The sequence below is a fragment of the Nomascus leucogenys genome, chromosome 15 (assembly GCF_006542625.1).
Source record: "Nomascus leucogenys isolate Asia chromosome 15, Asia_NLE_v1, whole genome shotgun sequence".
Taxonomy (NCBI): domain Eukaryota; kingdom Metazoa; phylum Chordata; class Mammalia; order Primates; family Hylobatidae; genus Nomascus; species Nomascus leucogenys.
In genome coordinates, this window is record NC_044395.1 from 66,683,217 (window position 1) to 66,704,319 (window position 21,103).

The 21,103-nt window shown below is 37.8% G+C and overlaps 2 protein-coding genes across 2 annotated transcripts; one reads left to right on the forward strand and one right to left on the reverse strand.

The window, feature by feature from the left end:
* Positions 1–12,153: 12,153 nt before the first annotated feature.
* On the forward strand, positions 12,154–13,445 carry LOC100590898 (putative olfactory receptor 52P1). Its single transcript, XM_030828729.1, has 2 exons — positions 12,154–13,028; positions 13,331–13,445. The coding sequence occupies exons 1-2, from the start codon at positions 12,154–12,156 to the stop codon at positions 13,443–13,445; spliced, it is 990 nt and encodes a 329-aa protein (XP_030684589.1).
* A 5,968-nt stretch (positions 13,446–19,413) lies between these two features.
* Positions 19,414–20,322, reverse strand: LOC100591241 (olfactory receptor 52N1). The gene has a single exon (XM_012503745.1). It carries the CDS (start codon positions 20,320–20,322, stop codon positions 19,414–19,416), a length of 909 nt encoding a protein of 302 aa, XP_012359199.1.
* Between the last annotated feature and the right edge of the window lie 781 nt (positions 20,323–21,103).

Genomic DNA, 21,103 nt, shown 5'->3' on the forward strand with positions numbered 1-21,103 from the left:
AACGTTGCACAATTCTGATAGAACCCATCATTCATTTATAGTTTTTCAATCTTAATTGGGCTCTGAAATGTCAATAATTATTTTTCATGTACCATTTATTTCAAAAGCCATTACTTTCCAGAAGGCCAACAGTTATCATCCCACATTTAATTTATCAGGTAACGACATTTTTCATTTGTCACAGAAAAAATAAGTATAGATATAGTACTTCAATTATTGAAAAAAATTATCATATGTTGAATTGTTGAAAGAAGTGTAGAATATATTATCTCCTTGTGAGACCACCCTTATCCTATAGCTTTAACACTTGACTCTGTAGCATTTAGGGGAGGCATGCTCTTAATAAAACTGATAGTTCTCTTGAACAAAAGGCAGTCCATGACAGGAGTTACAGGAGACCTGCAGTTCTTCTGCTTTTGGTAAACCAGCTCTCATCCTCCAACCTATGCTTCCTCCCCTATCAACACGTAATATCCCCTATACCCTTTGTCAATACAACCTATCTGTGGAACAGTACCACAAAAGAATAGAATTTGGTTCTGAACAAAAGAATTCAAGTTACCTCTGAACATCTTATCTCAGATACTTTCAGAACTAATCTAATCATACCTCACATCCTTATTTACTATTGACATTTTAAGAAAACAACCTTCCGGGTCAAGCTCAACCACCATTACTTTTATCATTAAATGTTTATGAAACCTCCTAATTATTTTTAATTCCATAGCTACTCATCAGCTCCAAAATATGTTCTGCTCTCTAGAAATCAGACAGTATGGTCAAAAACTTATATCTTTCCATGAAAATTCACTTTACCTTCTTCCTCTAACAGAAAGTAGGCTATGCTCTGAGCATATTGCATTCTAAATAGCCATATCAAATGGAAGATTGAATGCTTAGACTAAACCTAGTCCAGTTGCTCTGTGAATGAAGATGACTTTTAAGTATGTGAAAGAATCTGGCACTGACATTCTGTATAATCATTTGTAGCAACTTTAACAATGCATTGATTTTATAGATATTGGATTTTATAATTATTTTATTTTTATATTTTTAATAAATATCACTGCTCACAGACCACAGATTCTAGGAGTGCGGGTATGTATTAGATTGTCTTGCTCCTCACTGTACTTTCCAGATCTTTGTTTCTCTTCCCACTTTAAAATCCCAGGGCCCTATGAAATACAGACTGTCATATCACACTACCTATTCCCCACTCCCTTTTCAGTTACTTGTTCTTCTTTTGCTTACCTTTTCTCATCAAGTTGTGCTTTTGGCACTTTTTTTCATATCAAGGTAGGTTTTTGATGCCTTTCCCTCTATTACTACTTCTGTCATAACAGCTGCCTATAATTGATTTATATCAGCAACGAAAAAGAGGCTTGGCCTTTTGTTTCTTGACTTCCTTACTTTTAATAGTCTTTTTCTTCACCCCACATCAGCCACTCAGAATATTATAAATAATACACTAGAAAATGGCATCACCTTTAAAATATTGTTTTTAAGGGTCTTACATTTAGCCTTTACATTTAGCTCATGTTTTTCTAGTTCATTTTTGTCAGTAACCTTCTACTTCAGCAATTCCTTGACATCATAAGGGTTTCTAATCCATCAATGCTTCCACCTTTTCCTGTTACCATCTTACCTTCTCACCAGCTAGTTAGAAACTATGTTCAATCACTATAATCACTTTCATATGTTTACGCTCCACTTCTTCATTCTCCTCTTCCTTCATTGTACTAATATAGTAATGACGCAATACCAGCTCTATCTGCTTTGCATTCACATCTGAACAGCTGAACGTGACTTCAAGAAGCACATTCGCGATCACTGATTCTAGTTTAGCTATAATCCTCAGGGGGAATTATCAGCACACCCAGGCAATCATAGTATCTTTCTATTAACACTTCTATTCTGTGAGACATTTTATTGTCTTTCTTCTTAATCTCGCAACACGTACACCTCTCATCTAAAATAAAATGCTATTTCTGTATATTTTATAAGAAAGTAGAAGAAACCGAAACAATTTCCTCATTTCCCCAACACCAAAAATAGCACCCACTGCATTGGTACCGTGTCTTCCTGTAACAATGGATGACCTGCTGCCACACTCTTATTTAAAGCTTACTCATCTGCTTATAAAATGAATGTTTTCTTTCCCTCATACAAAAACTTCTTCCTGCAATCATACTCTTCTCTACTGCCTTATCAGCATTCTACTTCTAGCGAGACTTCCCATTACCCTCATTTTCACCATCATCATTCTAGCCAGAATGTCCTTAATTTTTACTTGGACAACTGATAGAACTCCTTACTGATTGTTCTGCTTCTCTCTTGCCTATGTACTGCTTATTGTTCATGAAGCAGCCATGTGATCTTCAAAATCTTAAAAAATATAAGTAGTATGATTTCATAACAGCTTATCATATCATCATAATGGCTTCCTGTTATATAAAGAATAGTATCAAAAGTCTGTGCCACGATGTACAAGGCACTGTGATGTACACCGATCATAAATACTCATGATCCTCATGAGGTACAAGGAATCTCCTGGATTCACCTCACCTCTCCAACTTCATCTTCTACACCCTACCATTTGCTCACTTTATTCTTGGTCTTTTCTCTTCCTTATGCATGATAAGTTTGTCCCTGCCTCAAGGTACCTGTCCTTGCTATTCCGTCTCCCCACAAATATTCACATGACTTACTCTGTTTTTATGTGGATCTGTGATTATTGCATCTTAAACTTCTATTTTAGTCACATTAAACATGTCAGCTTTTAAAACAATCTTTTTAAAAAATAAATGCCTTTATACTTGATGGAATCAAAAAGGAATTCAAAGTCCTGACTGTGTCTATGAAAAAACTGAAGAGTTTAAAACTTACTGATATGTAGGTGCCACTGATTGGATCTGAATGTATGGAATTGGACCCTAGAAACAAACTCTTTTCAGAGCTTGTGGAGGCCTTTCCCCGTGTAACCATGTTTTGAATGACCAGCCCAAGAGCTGAGTCAGAAACTGCAGATGCAAGGGTGCTCAAAACTCAGTAATTCTCTTCTTCTTTGTTCTTTCTGGCCCTTTCCTTCTCATCTTCCTTCATTATTCTTTGTCCAGTAGGTTAACTTACATATGAACAGACAGTCACAACACAACTCAATAAATGTTATAACTGAGATGTAAAAGAGTTTATGGAGTTTGAAAGGACTCTTCCTTGTAGGGAGGACAAAGAAAATTTTAAGAAAGTATGATTTATCATAGCCTAAAAAAACAACAAGAGTTAGTCAAATAGAGAGGTGGGGAGAAAGAATTCTGCATAGAGAAAACAATAAGTGGGGGAAACACAGTATCAGAAAATGTAGGTATATTTAAGGAATGGTGAGGAATTCTGTGTGTCCTTGCTGTCAAATACATGCAGTCCTGGAAACAAGGTAAGAGGTGAACTTGTGATTGACAGCTCCATTTGCTTAGAATAGTTTTCACATCACATTCCTCTTTTCTTGACAAACTCATATTCAGCTCAATCTTATTCTCACCTTCCTCTTGCCCATATCATGGCTTTGCCCATATCTGTACTCCATTGCCTAACACTTAAGCATTAAATTTTTCTTTAAACAATTCTTCTCATTAACTAGTATTTATTAAATACTCACCATGAGCTAGAATTTGTAAACTAACTCCACCTTGTCATGCTTGATAATGTGTTTGCATTATTTTAAAGTCCTAGATTCTTGAATCTTTTACTCATTCACCCTCTACATCTTCTGTAAACTTGCTCAACTTTCAGAAGGGAGGCAGTAGTTTCAGGTGTCTGGAATAGAGGGTTGCTGTGTGGCTAGGAAATAAATGCCAGGTAGACAGAATCAGTTAAAGCTCCAGATAGAAGGAGCTTAGGGAAAACAATCTGATTTTAAAAAGGGGACGTGGGGTTAGTTTATTTAATTATTTAAATTATAACTTACCTAGAACACTATATTCTTCCTACCACATTCTTTTCTTCTGATAACCAGAGCATTGCCGTTTGGAAGTCACAACTTAAATCTGCCCATCTCATGTTTCATGGAACACTATCTTTGTTAAGCTGGGAAGGAAAAGCACCTGAGAAGGAGTTCCCTGTCTCCCCTGGCCCTCCTTCTGTGTTTCTTTCCTGAGACCCAACATGTAAGCTTTCTTGTTACAGTGGGCCAAGTCTCTCTCGCACTATATAAGGGAGATTTTGAAGTCTGTGATTTTGTTTTCCAAGTAATCTGGGCACAGCCATGACTCTCCAGAGATCAAGGATAGAGGAAGAATGGAAGAAGTCCTTTATTAGAGCATCCCATTGGGCCTCTTATTCAAAGGGCAACATGACCTGAAAAGGAATTCTCAGAGGAAAAGAGATAATTGTGTCCATTTCCAGTTTTCATGTCATGATATAATAATGGTGTTATGAGACTTCTTTCTATTTGTTCTGAAGTTTGTTGAAGCAGAAAATCTTTGTCAACTTTATGATATTACAATGGTAAATATCTTACAACACAATGTATACAAATAAACACAGCTTCTTTACTTGAGGTTATATATACTTTCACCTTTACTGCATATTGTTACATATCTCTTCAAAATATTACTGTCATTCTATACACCCATACACAATATGAAATTCCCCATTTTCCCACATTCTTGATAGCAATGGATATGGCTTATTTTTGGTAATCTGATACATGTGAAATGACATCTCACTATTGTGTACACTTGTATTTATTCTGCTAGCCTTATTAGCTAATTAAATGAACTTTCTTTTCATGTATTTTTGCCTAATTTCCTAATGGGTTGTTACTCTTCTTGGAAATTGATTTGAGGTTGTTTTTATTTCATGCTTATATTATAAATACCCTGTCACATATCTATTTCATTAATTTTCTCCTAATTTCTCCTATTTATTCAAATGCTATCGTTTCATGTTATACTAACATAAATTATAAAAAAGGGAATGATATCAATTGTTTCATTTGTGATTTGTACATTGTGTCTTAATTTTTCTTGTGTTCAATACTATATTCCTGCAAAATGAGGATTTTTATATAATATAAATATAAAATTAAGAATTTATTTTCAATTCATCTGGAATTCATGTTTTTATAGCTCATTAAATGGTCATATTTCATTACATACTTAAGTACATTAATATCTAATCTCAGATACTGATTAGTACATGCTATCCTTTCTGATTAGTAATGTCATGTATGTTTAAAAAAACTTAGGAATTTGTTTCTGGGCTCTTCATTCTTTTTATCTCAGTGTTATTCTAGTAAAAGTTTGACACAAACTTCTGCATTTTAAAATAATTTGTAAGGTATAATAGGGCAAGTCTCCCCATATTGCTCTCACAGTCTTGGTTGTTTTTAGACTTTTATTTTTTCATGTTAATTTTATTATTTGTTGAGTTCTAGAGATTTCCTCTTGGTATTTTAATTGGAGTCCTATCCAATTTATGGATTCATTTGAAAAGATCAGATATCTTTATGGTATTGAATCTTTTATCCAGGTTTATGGTGTGGTGTTCTCTTTTATTACGCATTTTATATTCATAAAAAATTCCATAATTTTTTATAATTTTTGCTAATCTCTTTATTTTGATCTTGTATCTATCAATCTTGTTGAAATCTTTATAGACTAACAAATTCTCCGTAGATTGTCTTATACTTTCTATGCAAATTGTAATACCTTTCATGCTTCCTAATTTTTTATTATCTTTTCTTCTTATTGCACGGCTGTGACCTTTGGTACAATACTCAATATGGAAGGAGCACGGGGATTGCGTACTCCTTTTTATTCTTGCTTTAGAAGCATTTAGAAATGCTTCTAACTTTTTTACCATTTATTACACATTTCTAATTTTTTAGTTCAGCAATATCTCATACTACTTGTGTCTCATATTTTCTTAAAAAGTAATATAGTCAGTCTAAGATTACATACCTATTTTCATTGGGCTTTTGTAGTAACATCATATTATGCCTTCATTTTTGCAGTGTCTGATTTGTGTCTTTTTGCCATTTCTAGTGCTTATTGCAAATACCCCAAATTCCTTGCAGAATACAATAACGACATAGTAAAATAAATGGAGAAAACACATTGGTTTCTTTATTAGTCAAGATTCAATCACAAACACAAAACCATTAGGAGAGATATACACATACACATACGCATTCAAGGGATTGGCTTACATAATCGTGGAGGCTAGCTAGGCAAGTCCAAAGTTCACAGAATGGACAAGTCAGAAAGTAAAAATCACAAGCATGCTGGAATCTGCCCAGGCATGGGATGAAGCTGATTTCGAGAGCTATGAGTCTTTCTTTTTCCAAGGAAGGGCTAAGCCCTCTTTTAAGGGCTTTTAACTGATTAAGTCAGGCCCACCCCAGATAATTCACCTAACTTAACGCCAACTGATTACGGTATTCTGGTACATCTCTGCAATAACTTTGCAGCAACACCTGTATTCGTGTTTGAATAACTGAGAGTGGTGTGTGTGCAGTGCAATGGCTGTTATTTCCCTTCCATCTTAAGTCTCACAAGAGATTATTTCTAGTAGTCCACTTATCTGAAAAGATAATAGAAAGTGAATTCCAGGGAATATAGTTTTGCCTAAGCAAGTTGACACTCCGCAGGGCTATTATATTCTCCATAGAATGCATTATCCACAAATTTTCCCAGAAGTTGCTGAGAGGTAGACTTGTTTTGTGGGATGAACAAAGAAATTCCCAGTGGGATGAAAGCTTTTGGAGGCATCTTTAGCTCTAGAAAGATAAAATTTTTCAGGTCAAGATTCTAGGAAAGGAAAGTTACTGCAAGCCTATTCTGCTCTAGATTTTTAACATGACTTGTTAAGGATATTTGTGGTAGCCAAATCATCTAGTAGAACCCGCGAAGAGTGCAGACCAGATAGCAGTTTGGGGAGAAAAACTCAATCAAAAAACTTAAAAAAAACTGCTTTTTTGGAGTGGTGGTTTTTTAAAGTACGGTCTCTTGACCAACAGCATTCCCTTTAATTGGAAATTTGTTAGTAAAGGAAATTTTGAGATCTTGCTCCAAACTCACTGAATTAGAAACTCTGGGGATGTGGACTAGCAATCCGTGTTTAACAAGAGAAGTAAGTAATTTTGAAGTACAAGAACATTTTCAAACCACAGGCTTAGAGAGCCTCTCAGGAACTAAGAGTATGATCACCAGAATTCAGATCCAGTCCAGGTGTGGGCACTATTCATGGTAAGGACAGATCTCTTTAGTTAGGGTGTGGCTGGAGGAGAAAATAACCAGGGGAGCTTTTGGAAAGAGAATAAGGAGACCAACTTAAGTAAAGATGATAAGTAGTCCAACTGCCGTAAACTGTCGAAAAAGATTACAGTTCTACATTGACAGTTCTCCAAACTCTCCCTGCATAATGTGGAATCCAGATCATGGCAGGAGCTACTTTTCTGAGAGGTTGAAGACACTCATTCATAACCTGAAGAAGGTCAGGGATGCATGGTGGAGTAAATTACAGTAGTGGTAGGGCTATACCAAATAAATATTTGAGTATTAGAGTATTGGTACCAAGAGTAAGTTAGTCCATAGAAAAATTAGGTTTTAGGTTTAATGCCAATGAGCTCTCTGACAATATAGTTTACTGAAATAAGTACAGTGGACAGGTTTTCAGCAAAGGCCACCAGGAGATATAGGTTTGGTAATGCTTAATGCGTGTCTTCTCCGGTGTGCTCAGTTCATAAGATAATTACTTTATATGGTGAAAAATTGTCTTTAATAAGTCACATCTCCTAGATATCATGTATGGGTACAATATCCTACTGAGTTTCATTACCATCTTGCTACATCATTCACAGGTAATATAAAAAAATCAGCAGAGCATTTCACAAAGCCAGTCAGCAAGTCTGGGAACATGTGTAGTAAATTTTCTACAGTATTAGAGTCTTAGGAAAAAGTAAACATAGCAGAATGTGCCAGAGATAATCACATAAAAGAGTGGAAGGAAAAGAAAGCATGTCCTGGAATCCTTTGGGTGGTGGAGCTGCCTTCAAGTAACCACAGTATTTGTATCCTCAATGAGTCTAAAATGTTAGGTGCCCTTATGGAAATGGTGCCAGTACTGATACGTGGGGAGTTAAAACCAAACCAAAACAACAGGAAAAGAATTCCAAGGGAACAGACTACAAATATGTCTTCCCTGAATCTTTAACAAAAGCCTCTGGCTTCACCTTCACATTCTGATCTGGACTGCATTCAGAAGAGTAGGGTGGGAATGCCCAGTTTCCTAGGGAACATAGAGGCTCCCTAGGCGGCTCTAGCCTTAAACTCAGTGCAAGCCACTACACTCCCAGGGGGCTGTGAAATATATTTCAGACAGTTGAGGGTGAGCAGAGACTTGTAATGTTCTTGCAATCTTCTGAGGATGCTTCTACACTGTGGTGCCTTCTCTTTTCTGCTCTTCTGGAACCATGTGAGTTTGGCTAGGAAGACTCTGGAAAAGTCATTTCTTAGCCCTCAAGAGAAGTTTTTCTGTGCAAACTGGTTAGGGAAAGTTTGCTTGAAAGCATGGAGAATAAGATTTAAAGACCAGGAAAGGAAATTTGCCCGAGTAACACCTCTATAGAGTCTGATTTGGAATTTTAGTTAGCAGGCATCCTGAAACAGAAATTATAGTTTGGCATTAAGCTGAGTAGTTGGAAAGGGGAACACAGTGGGGAACTGCCTGGAAAGGAAGAAGTAAGTGGTACATTAACCAGACGAAAGACATGCGAGGCATTGTGAAGAAAGTTTATGGCATTTACTATAATGTTCCTGAAATTACTAACAAGCAATAATTTCTCACGAAGCACGGAAGGGGGAATTTGTATGCCTAGTGAGATGGACAGACACTATAAAGATGAACAGCATGAAACTAGGCAGAGGAGAATCAGCAGAACCTTAGATTTCCTTGAGCTTTTTTCCCCCTAGTATTCTGACATCAGGCAGAGGCAGCCCAAGTGTAGCTATGCTCTGGTGCAGATAGGCTTACAGGCTTTGGTTTCAGGGCATGGAAAACATTCTCCACCCCTAGGCCTTCCCCCAGTTGTGATGTTAGAACTTTTGTCTTACTGAAGATACTGGCTTTAATGTTACAATAAGCATCAGGTTTGTGATTGGGTTGGAGGACAAGTTCAAACTGAGGTATGAGTGAGAATGGTCAAAAAGTTTCCTTATACATTGTATAAGGAAAGATGTGAGACCACAGATCTGCAAGTTGGATGGAATAGTGTTGGAAGTGAGGGAATGGATAAGAGCACATGGCTCTGTAAAGGATTGGTGCGTGCAAAGGTTGGGGTTCCTAAAAATGAAAAGACTAGAGGAACCAAGAGGAACTGCAAGTAATGTTCGCTTACATCAATTAAAGGAGGAGTGAATCTAATCAAGTAATATATGGTCATCTGTGCTCAGTCCAGTTTCTTCAAGGGAAAAACCTAAAATGCAAAAGGAACCTCAAAAAAAAAAATCATCAAATTAAGCCTCCTGGCTCTGAGTAAGTGAATTTGTAAGAAGACCGAAAACTGTAGGAAATGTGGCATAAACTAAAGAGTTGTGGGGATGCTGTGAGCGGGGCCCCTCTACTTCTGTATTCTGAGTTCAGGTCCATTATCTGTGTTGAGCCATCAGTTGAGTAGAGATCACATTCACTGATAAATTAAATTTATGTCATGAAAGCCATAGCTGAGTGCATCCAATTTGGCTGAGAGCGATCAGGAAAGCTGTTTTCCAAATTATTGTTGTATAGCCCTAGAAGGCATACAGAAAAAAATTATAAAGAACATGTGTTTATAGTTTATCAATAAGCTTTCCCTACAATGGAGCAAATTACATTGAATGTAAACTAGTTACTCATATAAACATGTACACTAAGACAAGATTCTAGCTGGTTAAAAAAACTGCAGTGAGGATTCTGCATTGGACATGAGATTGTTTCCTATTAAAACGAAGATGATGATAATAAATGACATTTATTAAGCACCTTCTGTTGGCCACACGCTGTAGTAGATACTTTTCTTTAAATTCTCACCAGCTTGTAAAGTGTTGTTCCCATTTTGCTTATTAGAAAACTGTAAGGTTCTAGAGGAAAATTGACTCATTCAAGGAAACACTGCCTATAGGAAGTAAACACAAAGATTTGTTCCCAGTTTTGTGGGTTCCAATGCCTACATTTGTTTTAACCACTGAACTTTGCTGCTTTAAATCCCCAAGATTTTATACCTCTGAAATAGCCTGCCTCTTCAAAGAGTACATGAAGGCAATCATGAGATCTGGCATACGTTCTTACCTGAATATTAGGTGAAGGTCTGGAAAGTGCAAACAATATCAGTAATGGTCACACATTTGACCACATCCAAACTTTCCCCTTAATGTATTTCTCTTTGAGAAAGATAAGCCCCTAGCTGAAATTGATTGGAACCTTGTATCTTTGCTGCCTCTGCCCTCCTAGGCATAAGCTCACAGAGCACTGTGTGCAAGACCCTTCATACACACCTCCGTTACAGGGGTTTATCTCTGTCTTTCCTGGAAGTCATATCATTTGTTGACTCTGAGCTGTGATCAGATTAACACGGTCACCAAGCTCCTCTTCTTCAGTTAGTTCCTAAGTCTCTGAAAATAAAAAATAATAGTTGATCTCGTTCACCAACATATTTGGGCTTTCTGGTGTGGTTTAGTTTAAATCCATGTACATTCCAAAATAGGAACATCTGTGTGGTTAAAAAATGGAGAGGGCCCTTTAAATTTATGTTCTCAGTGACTATATACACAGAGTAGCTGGTCTGTTAAGAAACAGGAGAGTTTAACTCTCCCCCACACCCTAATATGTACACACCCAAAGGGAGAAAGAGATACGACAGAGTTGATTCTCCTTTGATAACTATATTCTAACTCCTCAGATTTCCTGGCTTTTTTGTACTGATCTTCACATTATCTCCAGCTTTAAAAATAAGGCTAGTTATATATGAGACAAACATTAAATATTTGTGGTTGGACACCTGGATATAAATTTCCAGGCAGTGAAGTTCTCATACTCATCTTGAAAACTTTTAGCTAAAATTATTTCTCAACTTTTATCCTAATGATTGCCCCTCTGTTTATTCCCAACACCATGGTCCCACATACTCTGCATAATTCCTTTTAGCTTAAGTAACACTTGCTGTGGATTGAGTCCCCTTAGGGGCTAGGGTACTGGAAGGGTCAGATAAATTAGAGAATAGTATACATTCTTTTTCCATAAAAAGACATTAGTCATCACTGTCCAGCTAAAGTCAAAGTACTCTTGTAAAATCACTTCTTGCCATTGTGGAACGGTAACATTGAGAAGGATTTGACTATGTCCTTTCTTAGAAATCACCAGGTACTGCAGATGGAATGTGAATAAAGGATTGACCAAGATGTGGGCTGAAAAAGCTTGGAATTTTCAGTTTCATAAGTAGAATGGAGTCCAAAAGGGTTACCTTCGACATTTTGGGGAAAGGATAGCTGAAGCATCTTATGAAATTTCAGATGAAGTTTGAACAGATATATGTGAAAATATACCTATAGCTTAGTAAAAAGAGTGGAAACGACTAGAGTAATATTAAGTTCGAAAATAATTCCCAAGTACAGGGTCCCAAATTAGAATCTATTCCAACTTAAAGGACAAGAAACAGAACGTCCAAGATTACCCAGTGACCTATGTTTGTAGTTTGTGTCACTAAACTGATAGTCACACCTAATTTCTTTTTATACTCCATAAAAGACAGTGTGTATGTATGTGTGTGTGTTTCTTTGTGTGTATGTATGTATTCAGGTATATTTGTATAGCCTTAGCTAGGAGACAATTCTAGTTTATCTAAAGGCTTATTTGAGCCCTTTCTCACATTCATTTATTTTATTTAATAAGCATTATATATCAGGTATTATTCAAAGCTTTTTAGAAATCTTTAGAAATATTAACCCATATAATTCTCTTCTCTATAGGGAATAGATATGATTATTATTGCTATTTTATGGATGACGAAGCTTTCTAAACATGATAGAGCTAGTAAGTGTTACTCTTCTCTCATTCCTATTTCCGTTCTATCTTGTTCCTCCAGGTAATGTGATACTATGTGGAGGTTTCTGACCACAGAGAATGTCCAGCACTCTTGGCCACAACATGGAATCTCCTAATCACACTGATGTTGACCCTTCTGTCTTCTTCCTCCTGGACATCCCAGGTCTGGAACAATTTCATCTGTGGCTCTCACTCCCTGTGTGTGGCTTAGGCACAGCCACAATTGTGGGCAATGTAACTATTCTGGTTGTTGTTGCCACTGAACCAGTCTTGCACAAGCCTGTGTACCTTTTTCTGTGCATGCTCTCAACCATCGACTTGGCTGCCTCTGTCCCCACAGTTCCCAAGCTACTGGCCATCCTCTGGTGTGGAGCCGGACATATATCTGCCTCTGCCTGCCTGGCACAGATGTTCTTCATTCATGCCTTCTGCATGATAGAGTCCACTGTGCTACTGGCCATGGCCTTTGATTGCTACGTGGCCATCTGCCACCCACTCTGCTATGCCACAATCCTCACTGACCCCATCATTGCCCGCATAGGGGTGGCAGCTGTAGTGCGAGGCTCCCTGCTCATGCTCCCATGTCCCTTCCTTATTGGGTGTTTGAACTTCTGCCAAAGCCATGTGATCCTACACACATACTGTGAGCACATGGCTGTGGTGAAGCTGGCCTGTGGAGACACCAGGCCTAACCGTGTGTATGGGCTGACAGCTGCACTGTTGGTCATTGGGGTTGCCTTGTTCTGCATTGGTCTCTCCTATGCCCTAATTGCACAAGCTGTCCTTCGCCTCTTATCCCATGAAGCTCAGTCCAAGGCCCTAGGGACCTGCGGTTCCCATGTCTGTGTCATCCTCATCTCTTATACACCAGCCCTCTTCTCCTTTTTTACACACTGCTTTGGCCATCATGTTCCAGTCCATATTCACATTCTTTTGGCCAATGTTTATCTGCTTTTCCCACCTGCTCTTTTTTTTTGAGACGGAGTCTCGCTCTGTCGCCCAGGCTGGAGTGCAGTGGCATGACCTCGGCTCACTGCAAGCTCCGCCTCCCGGGTTCACGCCATTCTCCTGCCTCAGCCTCCAGAGTAGCTGGGACTACAGGCGCCTGCCACCGCACCCGGCTAATTTTTTGTATTTTTAGTAGAGACGGGGTTTCACCATGTTAGCCAGGATGGTCTCGATCTCCTGACCTCGTGATCCGCCCGTCTTGGCCTCCCAAAGTGCTGGGATTACAGGCGTGAGCCACCGCGCCCGGCCTCCCACCTGCTCTTAATCCTGTGGTATATGGAGTTAAGACCAAAGAGATCCGTAAAGGAGTTGTCAGGGTGTTTCAAAGTGGGCAGGGAATGGGCATCAAGGCATCTGAGTGACCCTGGAGTATAGAAGGGACTTAATCCCTTAATCCAAAATAATAAAAAAAAAACTTTTCAAGATAATCCTCAGTATGTGAGACCAGAAAGAGCTTTCAAGAGGGGGATAATGTCTTCTGCAGAACTTTCTAGACCATTTCCAAGAATGATAAATCACAGAGAAAGGCATTTTTTCTTTCCTTTCAGAGAAGTGTAAACATGGGAAGATTCTTGCAACCTGGGTAACATGCAGATATTGAAAACAACCCACTGCATTCTGGAGGGTTTCTACCCTGCTGCAGTTTAGAAGAGTCCCTGCATAGCCATAAGATCTCTTTTCATTTCCTGGCACCCTTCCAATATTCCAGGCATGGATTTCTAATTTCATACCTTAGGATATAGCAGCTATCTTACCAGCTGCAAGAATCAGAAGATAGGACAATATAGCCACAGTTAAAGACGTTAAAGCCACAAAAAAATTATTATGCTTTTCCATAAACCCTGTATTTCTCCATTAGAGCTTCAAACCAAGAGGAGAAAAAGATCCACCAATATCCACAATATTACTTAGTGGCAGAACAAAGGCTTGAAAACTAGAATCCTTTAGGACTTCTATGAATGAGGGCACAAGAGAGGTTAGGAATAACTCTTCATTTCTAGACATTTTCTATTTATCTCACAGGTACACTCCTGTCTCCAGCCTCTCAGGAACTAACCTAAGTCTGAATGACCTTGGATATCATCCCTCACAAGCAGTTTCCAAATATTCTTCTACATACATACAATGGGAGGACCTTTCAGAAGTCATTGACTTATCTCCTGAACCTATAAGAAATGGTCACTTACCCAAACCACTCAGAATGGGAATTCTTAATTATTAAATTAGTCTTTATTTATCAATTCATCTATTTATTTATAATGAAGATCAAGTTTGATTCTAGTTGATTCCATGTAGTGATGGAAAGTTCCTAACTATATCCATGAAACTAAGATTGGAAACCAGTTACTGTACATACTGAGCTTTCTGTCCACTCCCCACCAAATAGCTTCAGACAATTTATCAAACACATTCTCTTAACAAATTAGCACTTTCGAGTTTGAGTTCGTCAGTGGTACACATTTTTTTCTTGTCATCCGCCAGTATGCCATCCTACCCTGTTAGGTGGCGGGAACACAAAACTCCCTTGTGGAAGTTCACAGACGCTCCCGTCCTGGGAAAGTATCAGTCCTGAGGTAGAAAGCCAATGCCCAGCTCTTCAAAGCTCTGTCTCTGTCAGGAATATAAGTGTTTTATTGAGATACTTCAAATAATGTTGGGATAAACAGTGCGCAAATAGTGAAACTCAATGAAGTAGGCTGAGCACTGTCCATTTTTCAGAGAGAAAATAATCACTTTTTATAGGGAGAGTACTAGTATATGGGCTGTCACTGGTTTTAATTTTTTTATTCTAACCCTCAATTTTTTTTAATTATACTTTAAGTTTTAGGGTGCATGTGCACAACGTGCAGGTTTGTTACATATATACACATGTGCCATGTTGGTGTGCTGCACCCATTAACTCGTCATTTACATTAGGTATATCTCCTAATGCTATCCCTCCCCCCTCCCTCCTTCCCCTACCGCACAACAGGCCCCCGTGTGTGATGTTCCCCTTCCTGTGTCCACGTATCTAATCCTCAAATTGAGATATTCTTTTTTTTTTGAGATGAAGTCTCACTCTGTCACCCAGGCTGGAGTGCAGTGGCGTGATCTTGGCTCACTGCAAGCTCCGCCTCCCGGGTTCACGCCATTCTCCTGCCTCAGCCTCCTGAGTAGCTGGGACTACAGGCACCTGCCAACACGCCCGGCTAATGTTTTGTATTTTTTAGTAGAGATGGGGTTTCACTGTGTTAGCCAGGATGGTCTCGATCTCCTGACCTTGTGATCCACCCGCCTCGGCCTCCCAAAGTGCTGGGATTACAGGCGGGAGCCACCGCCCCCGGCCGAGATATTCATAGTTTAGAGGATATTTTATCACGATTTTTTCCATTATGTCATGAATATTTCACCCTTTGACTCCTCTGCAATATGAATGTCAAAGTCAGCAAAGCTACTTTATGGCTATAAACTTTCCTTACCTATTTTTAAAATTTAAAAGATTGAGTTAATTTCCAATATGTTATAACTTTATGGTGAACATCAACACAATCACGATTAATTCCACTGGAAAATTTATAGGCCTGAATAGATATTGAGTAAAAAATACGCTAATTTTAAAGCTTTTATGTTGCTAGACTTTTTTCCCCCCAGAAAGATTGCACCAAAACTCTATTCTATGCTCTTGAACACAATCCAAGCATATATGCCACCTTATTCAGTAAGGTTCTCTATGAGTAACTGGTCTCCCCCAACTATAGGTGCCAGATAATGGAAAGTAAAATAGAACAGGCCATAAGTAGATGTAAGTGGGTCAACCTTACCCATAGTCAGAATTGAGGGTCATTGTTACGTTGGATTTCTTGATGTGCTGAAATTACTATTTAACTTCCCAATAAACTACCTTTCTGAGCTTGAAGATTTTCTACTTAACTTTCAGTAATTTTAGGGCCAGGTGCGGTGGCTCACACCTGTAATCCCAGCACTTTGGGAGGCTGAGGCGGGCAGATGGCTTGAGGTCAGGAGTTCAGGACCAGCCTGGACAACATGATGAAACCTCATATCTACTAAAAATACAAAAATTAGCAGGGCGTGGTGGTGGGCACCTGTAATCCCAGCTACTGGGAAGGCTGAGGCAGGAGAATTGCTTGAACCTGGGAGGCAGAGGTTGCAGTGAGCCAAGATTGCACCATTGCACTCTAGCCTGGGTGACGAGCAAGACTCTGTCTCCAGAAAAAAAAAAAAAAAATTCAGTAATTTTGATAAGCATTGTAGTTTCTCGGCCTCCACTTTTTAAATATGAACAAGCAAGTTATCAGTAACTGAGTTTATTCAAATCACTTTCTTTAATTATTGATTCAAGAAAATAACTATCAAGAAAATTAAAACAAAGATGCAGTTATGAGCTAAAATAAAGCAGAAGACTATCTGTATTCCTCCTGGCAAGTGTGTCAATAGGTGAATGGATAAAGAAAACATCATATATGTGCAATAGAATATTATTTAACCTTCAAAAGAAAGAAATTCTACCATTTGTAACAACATGGATGAACCTGGAAAACTAAGTGAAATAAGCCAGGCATAGAAAGATAAATACTTCATTATCTCACTTACATGTAGAATTTTTAAAAAGCCAAATTCATAGAAACAGAGAGAAGGGTGGAAGCAGATTAGAAGCGTGTTAGGGTAGTGAGGGAAATGAAGACATGTTGGCCAAAAAATATAAGCTTACAGTTATCAAATGAGTACATTATAAAGACATAATGTGCAGTATGGTGACTAGAGTTAATAATAATGCATTGTATATTGAAATTTGCATAAAAAGTAGGTCACATATCCTCACAGTTGTGTGTCTGGGTTTGAGTCTTCTATCAACAATTCTTCTAGGTATTTTGGCATTTCTTGGTATTTCTTAAAAATCACATTTTGAATTTGGTTTTTAAAAATTATTTCATAGTGGTTGGGATAAATTATTCTTTGCTTTAGCAGTTTTCTCTTTTAATAGCAATCATAAAGTCAGACATTTGACATCCTGAGGAGATGATCTATATTGTTACTTTCATGTTTTACATTGCCTTGCCTTTTTCGTGTCCTTTTTGTGAGATTTTCACAACTTTATATTTCTTTTCTTGGATATTTCTGCTATCATTCCTTTTTCTCTGTTATAAATGTTATTTTCTAATTGTCTATAACTCCTTTCCTTTTTTGATTGGTCCAAAATATTCTCAGAAATCTCTGAAAAAATATTGATACTGGAAACATACTTCAAGAATAATGAAGATGATGATACTGAACTAATGAAGAAGAAAATATAATCCCTACTTTGCTGTAAAGTGATTAGCATTCATATTCAACACTCATAAAATTATTTATATAATTATAGTAATTCAAATATTATTTATTAATTTTCCATTATTGCAACCAAACTATAAACAAATCAAAAAGATTTCCAGAATTAATGTAGGGTGGTAATTATCTTGTAACAGAAAATTAAAGATATAACTAACATTGATGTTTTATATGTGTGTGTGTGATTATATACATACATATATACACATAAAATATTTTGAGGGAAAGGGCAGGTGACAGATATAGATACAGTTATTAAATTAAATCCTCACTGTGTGTAACAGAGTAGTTGGTAATCTTATTAAAGTTTAAACATAGCTTGGAGTAAAAGAAATAACCACCAAAAAGAAGAACAACAAAAACATACACATACACAAACAATATATATATATTTTTATATTTTTTTATTATACTTTAAGTTCTGAGGTACATGTGCACAACGTGCAGGTTTGTTATGTATGTATATATGTGCCATGTTGGTGTGCTGCACCCATTAACTCATCATTTAACATTAGGTATATCTCCTAATGCTATCCCTCCTCACTCCCCCCACCCCACAACAGGCCCTGGTGTGTGAAGTTCCCCTTCCTGTGTCCAAGTGTTCTCATTGTTCAATTCCCACCTATGAGTGAGAACATGCAGTGTTTGGTTTTTTGTCTTTGCGATAGTTTGCTGAGAATGATGGTTTCCAGCTTCATCCATGTCCCTACAAAGGACAGGAGCTCATCCTTTTTATGTCTGCATAGTATTCCATGGTGTATATGTGCCACATTTTCTTAATCCAGTCTATCATTGTTGGACATTTGGGTTGGTTTCAAGTCTTTGCTACACAAACAACATTTTTAAGAGGCCATCACTAAAAAGGGACTAGATGGAGGATATTTTCAAAAGGTAAGTTTAATTTTTTTATGATGATCTTGTCTTTGTTGTTTTATTATGATTTGTACAAATACGCACATATTATTTATGCTAAATTTAATGTATTTCTGAAAGAAAATAAAGTATATATACCTTGTAAACCATAGGCGGTTGGCATAGGAAGCAAGAAAGAAATGTCTCACAGCTTAGGGAGGTCAGAGTGTGTGCTCAAGACATATTATTTTAAATAAAAATGTTGTTGAAGCATAGTATACAGGCAAAAAGAGCATATATTACAAATAATAGGCTCATGAAATATCACTAAGTTCCAACTATCATCCAGGTCAAGAACTAATCAACGGCAGTACCTCAGAAGCACCCCTCATTACCTGGTTTCTCATTCTCAAAGTTAAACGTTATCTCAGTTAGTCTGGCCTACTTCTGAACTCTACATCAGTGACAATATATAATATGTATTTTTATCTCTTTCACCTAATTCTATATTTGAATAGACCACAATTATTTATTTATGTTGTCTAATGTTGATGGACATTGGTGTGATTGCCAGCTTCTGGGTATTACAGGCATGCTTCAATTTACAACTTTAGAAGTTTTCTGGTTAACATATGCATGGGTTGCTACTGGATATACAGCTGGCAAACTTGGGATAGAAGCAGAATAAACTCTAAGTGATTTCGGCAGGAAAATGATGAGCTAAGTAAGTTAGGACAGACATAAATGAACACGGTTCATGTTTTGGCAGAGATTTAAATTTTTAAAAAAGTGTTAGTGATCCAACCACTGTGCTGCAAATTTGTGTAGACTGTCATTTAGGAGAGAAGATTATGTCTGTAAAGATTAAATGCAGTGAACTTCAAAGTCCTCTATAGTAAAAAGGCTTTAAAGAACATGGAATAACATGAGAGAGGGTATTTACCTATTTGATCATGATGGTACCCTTTCCAAAGATGTACAGTAACCCGAGTATCATAAAAATATTCCTGTGGCCAGATTTCTGGTGTCATTTAAAGAGCTCCCTATTGACTTGGTGATCTCAACCTGGCTAAGAAAATTCTGACGTCTCAGAAGACTTTAAAAGTTAGGAGAATTGTCCTTTCCCTTAAGAAAGAACCCAATGACACTTTCTCATATCTGCCTGGTTTTCATCCCATACACAATAGGATTCATTGTGGGAGGCATTAATAGGTAGAGGTTAGCCATAATAATATGTATGTGGGGAGGAATGGTGTGTTCGCCAAAACGGTGTGTAAAGAAGGTAAAGAAGGCTGGAACATAGGTGATGACTATGGCACAGATGTGGGCAGTGCAGTTGCTGAAGGCCTTCTGTCGAGCATCTGCTGATGATAGACTCACAACTGCTCGAAGAATCATAGTGTAGGAGATTGTAATGCACAGGATATCAAAGCCCCCAATCAGCAGGGCAAACATCAAAGCATAGATGGCGTTAACCCTGACATTACCACAAGATATCTTGGCCACAGACATGTGGTCACAGTAGGTGTGGAGTATGACGTTGCCCTTGCAGTACGGAAGGCGCTTGGTGAGGGAAGTGAAAGGGATAACAAGCATCACACCCTTAAGAAAAGTGAGGAACCCAGCTTTAGCAATGACTGAATTAGTGAGGATGGTGGCATAACGCAGAAGGAAGCAGATGGCCACATAGTAGTCCAGGGCCGTAAGCATGAGCACCCCAGACTCCATCCCTGTGAAGGTGTGCACAAAGAACATCTGGGCGAGGCAGGCTGTAAAATCAATCTCCTTGAGATTAAACCACAATATGAAGAGAGTGTTGGGAAGGGTGCTGGTGCACATGAGCACATCTGTGAAGGAAAGAAGGGCTAGGAAGACATACATAGGTCTGTGTAAGGCCTCATCAGAGTAGATGAGGTACATAAGGCTGAAGTTCCCTGTAATAGCAATGCTGTACATGGTACACAGTGGGAAGGAGATCCACAAATGCACATCTTCCAAACCAGGGATGCCATTTAGGATGAATGAAGCTGGAGTTAGGCTGGTACCATTTAGAAATGACATAATGACTGTTGGAAGTTCATTGTATAGCAGTTAAAGCATTGCCTTTGTGAGCAGGAAAAAAAAAGAGTAATTTCAGGGAGTAACTGACCATCAGTCTTCTTTCCCATAATGGCTATTTTGTTTTTCTTGTAGATCAATGACTATATTTGTTCTATTATGTTTATTATGTGATATATACTCTGTCTGGGTCTGTGCCTTAAGCATTAGGTGTTGACAGGAAGAACTGAGTCTAGTCAGTACATCTGGACCTGAATATCTAGGGTCTTTTGTTATCATGTAGTCCACTCTCCAGGCCAATGTTGGCCATGAACTGAACAACTCTGTGGTCAAGAATTGATTAAATATTTGCTCTATTCTAGGTGCTCACCATCTTAGAGATCTCTGTTGTATTCTGAAATGTTAACAGACTTCAGTAGTTCCTGTGGGCTTACCTTTCAAATTAAATCTGTCCTAATGGACATACTTACAATATTTTCAATCTAGTTTTAGCCCAAACTCCTCCCTTTTGGTTTGCAGAAAACTTAAATACAGAAAACTATGAATCATCCCCTTGTAGCTGTAGTTTTCTTGAAGCAAAATCATACAATGATCTTAGAGGCAAATAATAATAATAATAATCCACTTTCTAATATCATCAAAAGACCACTTGTTTTATAAGTATCATGATATATGGAGGATGAAGGATCATTAGAAATGCAAGGACTTATGAGAATCCAAAGTTTTCCTAAGATTACAGTCTAGTCTAATTGACTGTAGAGTCAATTCAATGAAAATAAAGATG